Source organism: Solanum stenotomum, chromosome 8, assembly GCF_019186545.1.
Source record: "Solanum stenotomum isolate F172 chromosome 8, ASM1918654v1, whole genome shotgun sequence".
NCBI lineage: Eukaryota > Viridiplantae > Streptophyta > Magnoliopsida > Solanales > Solanaceae > Solanum > Solanum stenotomum.
The window spans coordinates 54996867-55006453 of record NC_064289.1 but is presented as its reverse complement, the minus strand read 5'-3'; the positions used below and the strand labels follow the sequence as shown (position 1 = coordinate 55006453).

The 9587-nt window shown below is 32.3% G+C and overlaps 1 protein-coding gene across 1 annotated transcript; it reads left to right on the top strand.

Annotated features, from left to right (window-relative positions):
- Window positions 1-1949: 1949 nt before the first annotated feature.
- LOC125874962 (uncharacterized) lies at window positions 1950-8418 on the top strand. Its single transcript, XM_049556010.1, has 11 exons — window positions 1950-2457; window positions 4549-4667; window positions 4779-4898; window positions 5036-5123; window positions 5822-5913; window positions 5985-6089; window positions 6225-6334; window positions 6713-6800; window positions 6896-6931; window positions 7019-7105; window positions 8122-8418. The coding sequence occupies exons 1-10, from the start codon at window positions 2028-2030 to the stop codon at window positions 7100-7102; spliced, it is 1272 nt and encodes a 423-aa protein (XP_049411967.1). The 5' UTR covers window positions 1950-2027; the 3' UTR covers window positions 7103-7105; window positions 8122-8418.
- Window positions 8419-9587: the final 1169 nt, after the last annotated feature.

Here is a 9587-nt window from a genome sequence, read left to right as displayed (position 1 = left end):
TGGTTGATTTGTTACTATTAGATTACTTTATTAATTCATTATTGATACAAGTTTAATTCACTCTACATACCGTTGTCGGGTCTTTCATTAGTTACGTTTTTTATGCATGCTTAATTTTCTTTTCTAATTCAACTTTAATACTAGTGTAATACACTTTTAATACAAGTTAAATTCATTTTGCATTTTATTGGTTGATTTGTTACAATTTGATTACTTGTTTAATTCATTATTGATACAAGTTTTATTCAGTTTACAAATCATAGAATGCTCTTTCGTTTGCTATATTTTGTATTCATGTTTAATTCTCATCTAATTCAACTTTAATATGTGTGTAATACATTTTTAATTAAAGTTTAATTCATTTTGTAGTTTATTATATCTCTTCATTTGTTACGATTAGATTACTTGTCCAATTAATTATTGATACAAATTTTATTCCGTCTACGAATTATTGACTACTATACGAAAGAAAGTAGAGAGAGAAAGAAAAGGAGAACAATAGAAAGAGAGGGAGAAAGAGCAACATAAGAAAGAAAGGAAAAAGAATAATGTACAGAAAGAAAGAAATGGAGAAAGAATAATGTACAAAAAGAAAGAAAGAAATGGAGAAAGAATAACGTACAAAAAGAAAGAAAGAAGGAAAGAAATGGAGAAAGAATAACAAAAAGAAAGAAGGAAAGGGATAAAGAGCGAGAAAGAGAGACAAATATGAAAAGACTAGAGACAAAAAAAAAAAAGGCGAGAAAGAAAGATAAATATAATAAAATACATAGTATTGTTAGATATTGCTATAAATGGTAATAATTAAAGAGTATATTTAAAATAAGTAATTATTTTTTAAAAGGGATCCACTCAAGTAATTAATCCATCTAATTATATCATATATCTGTTCTATTTCAAATTATAAAAATCCCTTAAATTTGATGGAATTCAGATACATCGCTCAACATTTCGATACATTGCGTCTCGGTTTTGAATACATCACTCAACGTTCCAATACATCGCATAAAGTGATGTATCTATTCTAAAGAATATAGATTTTTTCAAATGATAGGACAATTTAGAGAGTATGATAAAATAATTAGGGAAACACGGTATGAAATAACAAACTATTAATTCAAATTAAATGTTATAGTCATAGTTTCTTTTATTTGTAATTCGCAGCAAACATTACATGTTNGATCTAATTATATCATATATCTATTCTATTTCAAATTATAAAAATCCCTTAAATTTGATGGAATTCAGATACATTGCTCAACATTTTGATACATCGCGTCTCGGTTTTGAATACATCACTCAACGTTCCGATACATCGCATAAAGTGATGTATCTATTCTAAAGAATATAGATTTTTTTAAATGATAGGACAATTTAGAGAGTATGATAAAATAATTAGGGAAACACGGTATGAAATAACAAACTATTAATTCAAATTAAATGTTATAGTCATAGTTTCTTTTATTTGTAATTCGCAGCAAATATTACATGTTTTTTGTCATCCCATTTGTATACCAAAATATACTAATAGACCCATTCGGTATACATATGTGTTGTATAGAAATTAATTGCAGGACTCATTTGTATACTGAAATATACAAATAGAAACCCATTTGTATATCGAAATATACAAATAGACCCATTCGATATACATATGTGTTGTATATATGTAGTAATTTTGCTTATATACAATTACTGTGATTTAGTTTGTATACCAAAATATACAAATACAGATTTTTATGTATATGTATACCAAAATATATAGATTAATAGAAGTTTGGTATGGAGCGCAATTATATAAACTATAACTATAACATATAAATATAATTTTTATGTTTGCTAAACCTAAAACTTACTCAAAAATAAGTTGTGTATTGTCTTTGGGCCCAAGTCTGAAATTTAGCTGGTCCAAATTCAGGGCCCAAAATAGGTGAGATCCAAAAGAGTAAAAGGGCACAGAAAATAATTAGCCCTCTTCTTCTTCATCGAGCTTCTGCAATTCATCATCACCATTTCCAACAGAAAAAATGAATGGCAAGTCTGGGATTTTTGTTGGGAAAAGGAAGAAAGTCTTTCCTCAACGAGATATGGAAAACAAAGTAACTGTTGGAACTTCTCATAGAAGAAAAACAGAACGTAAAATGGATTCGGAGACGCAAGAAAAGTTTTCTAATTCTAGAAAAAATACTTTACATGGCGAACGTAGAAAGTTTAACAATACTGAGAGAAACTCAGAAAGGAAAGTGAAATGCGTTAAAATGGGAGAAGAAAATGTTACTCTAAGAAAACAGAGTGGGAGTAAGCAAAAAACTGAATTATTTTCGAAGAAGAAGGTTCAGGATAAGAGGAATTTGGGATTATCTGAAGAAAGGCCAAAGAAGAAGAAAAAGCGAGGTATTCGATTAGATCGTCATGATACCTCCAACAAGAGGCTTGATGATGGAGTAACAAGTATAGGTAAGTCTCTGAATCATCTAAGCTCAATTGCATTGTTTAGTAGTACCTGTTGTCAGTTATTGTGTTATTTGTTGTACTACTTGTTCTCTTCTTAATTGTTATACTTGATTTTTGATATGCTTACTTGAGCGGAGAGTCTATCACAAACAACCTCTCTATATTCACAAGGGTAGAGCTATGGCTACATTATACATCACACTTCCTAGACTACAAGTAATGGGATTATACTTGGTTTGTTGTTGTTGTGTAAAGTTTAAATCTTTAGCTTGGATTATTACCAATTCTTTCTTCGATAGTTTGAAAGATTAAGACCGGGGGCTTGTACTAGTTTGGAAGTTAAAGACCACTCTTTACGTACTATAATCTGTGGCGCTTTCTTTCATCAGTGACTGACATAGAACAAAAAGTGTGATAGAACCATTTAAGCAAATGCTACTAGTGTGCATTAATCCTAAGCAAGTTGGCTTTGCTATGTGAATTCTCTCTATCCATGATGCTCCATTTAATCATGTCTAAGTTTAATATTATTCATTATGAATTGACTAGTATTACGCCGTGTGTCAACCTATTGCAAATTCTCGTCCTTTTTATTTGTGCTAAGACCGAGAATGTGAGCAAGCTCACATAGTTCTATACTTTTTATTGATGTGTGACTTTATATTATAAATGATTTTATACAAGGCTTTATAGCTAAGTTGCTCAGATTCAGGTGTCTGATACGGGTGGTATCTAAAGGTCGGATCCTTTTAGATCTAAATTGTAAGATACAAATACGTGTTTGGGGATTCGGCTAAAAATAATTCCAATAACTAAAGTTAGAGTTATATGTCTAAATTATGAGACATTATGTGGAAAACTTACAAGGTATTATGCGGAAAAAATATTGATTAAGAGGAGAATCCTTGAAAGGTGATATAAGGAAAAGGACCTGACATAGAAATTTCTATATATAAGGTACTCCATTTTCTTCAATTTCACCTTAAATTTGGTTTTGATTACAAAAATCATTGAATCTGTCCCAAAATTCTCAAGTACCCAAAATTGGTTGACCAAATCCGGTATGGATCCACACCCACAACCGTGTCATGTCAACACGGGTGCAGCATTGTAAGTGAAGAGTCCTAGCAACTAAGCTCTATAGTATAAAATGTTGGTCAAAGAATTACATTACATGGTCCATCCATTTCTATTCATGTGTCTTGCTTTCCTAGACACATTTCTTGTTTAGTCTATTTTTTTTTATAAATGTCACCTTTCTATAGCTATTTAGTGTTTAATTCCAACATTCCCATTTACCCTTAATGACTCTCTTGTAGAAATGACGTGTTTAAGGCCACAAGATTCAAAAGTTTTTTTTTGGTATGTTATACATACTTTTAGTTTAAAACCCCAAGATTCAGAGGTCTTATTTAATTTTTAAAACTATGTGCCTAGTCAAATACACAAATTAAGCATCTAAAATGAAACGGATGGAGTACTTTTTTTTTGTTTGATGACAAGGGAAATCCGCAGACGCTATCCTTTGGGTGTGCACAGGGTAAAACCCTCGCTCCTATGTAATAACTCGCAAACCACATCGGAGAGGTAACCCGCACTAGGCAAGCCTGGTGCGACGAACTCGACCCAAAAGGCAAACCCCTGGCTTTCGCTGGCAAGGTGTTTCGAACTTGAGACCTCCAACATGAAAGTCCCAAGCTCAAACCACTGGACCCCAAAGGGGGTTGATGGAGTACTTTTTATTTGACAAATAAATTGGCAGCTCTGTGAGAATATGGCCTGTGATTCTTGAATACTTGCTTTTTTGATAAGTGGTAGAGGATTTACTATTTTGTTGTCGTGGAGCAATTGTGTTCCAAGGAGATGAACTCTTTGCTGAACTATTTTTTGCTTTTAACGGGCGTGCCTAGTGTTTCAAAGTAGAAACATCCTCTTACGCTGGTGTTTAACTCCTTTCACAGTGTAGGGGCACTAATATGCCTCATGTTCATGTAATTATTTATCCATGCTGTTTTCATGTCATGTAATCTACTTGATCATCTGTGGCTAAGTAGATTAAGCCTTTTCCTCTGAACTCATTTCCATTGCTTTCAGATAACAATAAGGTAAAGCAAGAAGATTCAGCAAAAACGAAAACTGTTGGACCGTCGAAGAATGCACAATTTCGTGCAATATGCCCCAGTCCATCTATTCTTTCTTTTGTGGAAGACAACGTAATCACTTTGACTAGGATTTGTTTGTTTGATTGCCAATATTATTAGTGCATAAATCTCAGTGTTCAGCATTTTTGTCTAAAGTCTTAATTCCTCGAATTTGTATTGCAGTTGTTGGGTCGTAGACGTGATATTCAGTTAAAGAGGGCAGGCTATAACATTGAACTCTCTGCTCCGTTAGATAACATTCCTTTCTCAACAAGCTCAGAAAGGGAGCGGATTGAAGAGCCGGTACAATAATTTACATGTTAATTGATATCCAAACCTTGGCATGACTTTAGGTTGATGTTTCATCATAGTATGAAGCCACATATGATGCCCATGTTTCAGTATACTCTACTTATTATTATAACTTACTTTTTCTATAGGTGTTCAGGAATAGGTTGGAATTTTTTGCTGCAGCTAAGGTTTCCTCGTCATTCCCCCCTGCAGATCTTCCAGAGATTGCATTTGCAGGTTTACTGATCAGTCCCTTCTCTTTCTTAAGTTCCTTTATGCTGGGCATGAATGCTTGACTTTCCTTTTCTCCTCCTTTTTTATGGCCTTTAAACGAGCTTTTGTTTTGTAAAAAATGACATCAACATCTCCTTCATCAAAAAAATAATGTCACCATCTTCATATCAACTACGGATGCTTCTGTCAGGATAGGCTGCCTACATCACACCCCTTGGAGTACGGTCCTTACTGGACCTGCATGAATGATGCACCGGGCTACCCCTTTCTTTTCTTTTTTTGACATTCAATTTACGTTAAATATTTCTTCCTCTGGAAAGCTGCACTTATGGGCTTGTTACTGGAAAGTCACACCATTTAATGAATGATATACTTATAATGCGTGTTCCACACGGTAAACTGTCAAAGCATACACATTTGGGAGTCTTGACGTAAAACTGTCATTATGATGCATCTTGATGTGTTGGTTTACGAAACATGTCAGTAATTAAAACACACAAATTCACAACAGTTTCTGCTATCCTAGTTATCTGATGTTTAATTCTCATCTTTTCCCCTTTGATGTCACATTCTTTTTGGAAGACTGGTTTGTTATAGAAGCTTTTGGTGTGCTAGAATCAATTGATTATAAGTTAAACATAAAGAATTCAAGTGATTGGGAATTTGGAAACTGCCTTTATAATATTTGTTCCTTGGAATAGGAAGGTCAAACGTGGGAAAGTCATCTTTACTAAATGCATTGACCAGGCAATGGGGTGTTGTACGTACATCAGATAAGCCTGGCCTCACTCAGGTGACACTTGTTTCCTGAACAGAAGTTTGTTTCCTGCTATACATGTAAGATAACAATATGCACATCTGCAGACTATTAACTTCTTCACGCTTGGTTCAAAAATGTGCATGGTTGATTTGCCGGGATATGGTTTTGCTTATGCAAAAGAAGAAGTGAAAGAAGCTTGGGAGGATCTTGTGAGTACACGATTAGCTTTGACCTTTCTTGGATTTACTTGTGTTACTTCTTGCATTTGTTGGTACTAACAAAATGTTCAGGTTTCTTTGTATTAGTTTTGAACATTTGCTCTCTTTGAATGCTCCAATTTGCAGGTGAAAGAGTATGTTTCTACACGTCTTGGTCTAAAGAGAGTCTGCCTTCTGATTGATACAAAGTGGGGCATGAAACAAACGGATCATGAGCTTGTTGATTTAATGGAGAGGTACAAAGAAATTACTTTTCCTACCTATTAAAAGATAAAAAGGTTATCTGTCCAATATTGGAGTCAGCTAGATAGAATTGTCGCCTATTCTCTGGCCTATGTAGTACATTTCGTCATCACGTGCCTATGTAAGTGTTGATTGTGTTAATTAATTAGCATTATGTTAGGAGACTTTATTTTCCTAGTGTAAGAAACAGAATATTTTCTTTTAATTGTAATTGACTATCTTTTCTCAATTAGTTATAGTGTATATATATATATACACACCCCCTTCTCACGGGATGAAAAGATACAAAAAAAATCAAGAAAACTCTTTCTTCTTTGCATTGTTGTTAGATTGCTGCTTTTGAGGTTATAATCTTCTGTCATAATGTTCAGAGCTCAAACGAAATTCCAGATTATTTTAACCAAGACAGACACAGTTTTCCCAATAGATGTGGCACGACGAGCCATGCAAATTGAAGAGGTGAACTTAGAAAAATCTCATGTCCCTTTAATCTGAATTCTAACCTATTTCAAGTATCCCCGTAAGTTGATCATTGTACATGCACTATCTTGCAGAGACTCAAGGCAAACAAGTCTGTTGTTCAGCCTGCGGTAAGAAGTGCACATTTTTAGCTTTAGTTTGAGTTTTGGTGCATTTTTGGTTAGAAAAATAGTACTTTGTTTTTGGCTTTTATTCAGGTGATGGTAAGCTCAAAATCTGGAGCTGGTATCCGAAGTTTAAGAACAGTGCTTTCCAAGATTGCTCGATTTGTGAAACCATAAATGGTAATCCTCTGCCTTTTTGTTTTCGGTGATGTCCCTTTCATGTATCTTGATGGATTTAGTATAGTTGATGTATTATTATAACTTGAAAGCAAAGTCCCGTCATGAGCTACAGTCTAGGAAAGTGATTCATGAGTTTGCAATGGTATGTATGTTAAATTGTAGCTATGTGCCTCATGAGACAGAGATATTCAAGTGTTAGCTTGATTTCGATTTTGGTTTTAACATGCTTCGATCTTCTAAGTTGGCTTGTTTTATTAATAGGCAGTAGAATTAAGATTGGCAAGAAACATTAGAATTATTATAAGTGTATGTTAAATTGCGGTGTGGTGGTGCCTCTTGAAAAAAGCGTTTTCGCGAAGGAGTGATTTGTTTCAAGCGGGTGTTTTTGGAATTTTTACTAGGGATCTTTTGAGGGAATTTGGAGAAGATTTAAGGTAGTTTTTTGGTGAAATTTCTGATTTGAGCTTGAGGTTGAAGATTAACATCTCAAATTTATGTTTAAGATTTAGGTCTGTAACATCTTTATAGCAGCCTATAATTTATAACAAACCACTTACATTATCTATTATCAACTTATGAATCTTAAACAAAAAAACAATAAATACTCATTTTTCTTCTTGGAACTTATCTATGTTGACATTTTAATGATGATTCGAAAATATGTGGATGATATACTTATAAAAACATTATTATTATTATTATTGAAACATTACAAGTCTTTCATTATTAATCTCAACATTACAAGTTCATACATTGTGATTCGTGGATATCGTAGTGTTTGTTATATAATTATGGGGTGGTGGGTTGGGGGTCGGGGGGACGTTTCATGTTTATTACTATGTAGTTTAGTCAATAATTGCAATATGGAGGGTGTTTCGTTTCATGAACTTTTACTAATCTATGCGTTTGAATGTAGTGTTTTCCCACATTTTTCCTGTGTTATATTGTTGTATAGCTATGCAAATCTATTGACATTGTTGAACTCTGGATTGATGAATTTGGTTTTTTTTTTTAAGGGTTTTCCATCTGGTGTATTGTTACCTACTTTGGAGCTCGATTAATCTAGATTATCCCCCCATAGAGCCCATTCAGGGGAAGTGTTTCCTACCAAGGATTTTTTCATACGCAGGACTCGAAACAAAAACCTTTTGTGATGGAAGGAACCATCCGCTGCACTGCATCCTTATTCCTTGGTGGTTGATGAAATTGGTTGTTATTGAATATTTTGAAGTATTCCAAAAATATCAAATCTTATGTATTATAAAAAAAAAATTATTGAAAATTTGCATGGTTTACCTTCATTTATAAGGTTTGCATATATTTTATCTTCTTTAGATCTCACTTGTATAGTTATGCCGAATATATTATTGTTATTTAGCTTATATATGTCAATTGGAAAGAAAGAGTAAAGTCTTTCTATGAAGTTTGACTTTAAACCCTCAATCTGATTGAAACATTCATGCTTTAAGGATAAAAATTTAAAGTTAAATTATTGATAAATATAGTGATATTTTATTTTTACTAATTAAACGAAAGAAGAGTGTCCGATAAATTAATCACTATAAATGATATCGATTTCACTTAATTAGGTACTCTATTTATTCATTTTTACTTGTTTGATGTTTTAAAAAGTCATTCCCTTTCACTTGTGTCTTTTAACGTATCAAGAAAAAATAATTTTTTTTCTTCATGTTTTATCCTTTATATCATTTATTTATTTTTCAAATCATTTTCAGACTTAATATTAAAAATCAATTAATAAGAATAATATAATAAAATAATCATGTCAAGCTTATTTTTTTAAATGAAAATGTTAAATTCAAATATATCAAAGTAAAAATGAATAAAGAGAGTGCTTTTATATATATTAAATTTCATTAATTGATGTACCTAACTTTCTGGCAAAGACATTTAAAGGTGAACTTACAACAACATTGGACTAGTATTGTTGAAGTCCCAACAAACCATAAATAAATGTAGACTCTGTTTTCTTACACATTAATGACATTTAATTTCATTTGCCCCCATCAATCATTTATTCAAAAATTATTTTAAAATTTATCATAAATTAATTACTCCATTCGTTCAATAATAATTGTCCATTATATTAAAAATAGTTGTCCAACAATACTTGTACATTTAAAAAATCAAGAGATAATTTATCTTTTATGCATATTTACCCTTACTATTAAGAGCAAATTTTAGGAATAGCAAGCATAAAAATCATATTAGCGCTCTATAGCTACAATTTTGCTATTTGCGCGGCATAGCAAACATATTTTGCTATAAAGCATCTGATTTGTATAAATCGCAGACATGCACTCGTTTGTATAAAATCACAACGATTGTATATGTATATCGGTTAGATAATTGTATATATGTAAATACTATGTATATGTATGAATGATTGTGTTTGTATATCTGCATAAAATTTGAATTTGTATACAATTGTATCGATTTAAAATATTTGTATATCAAATCC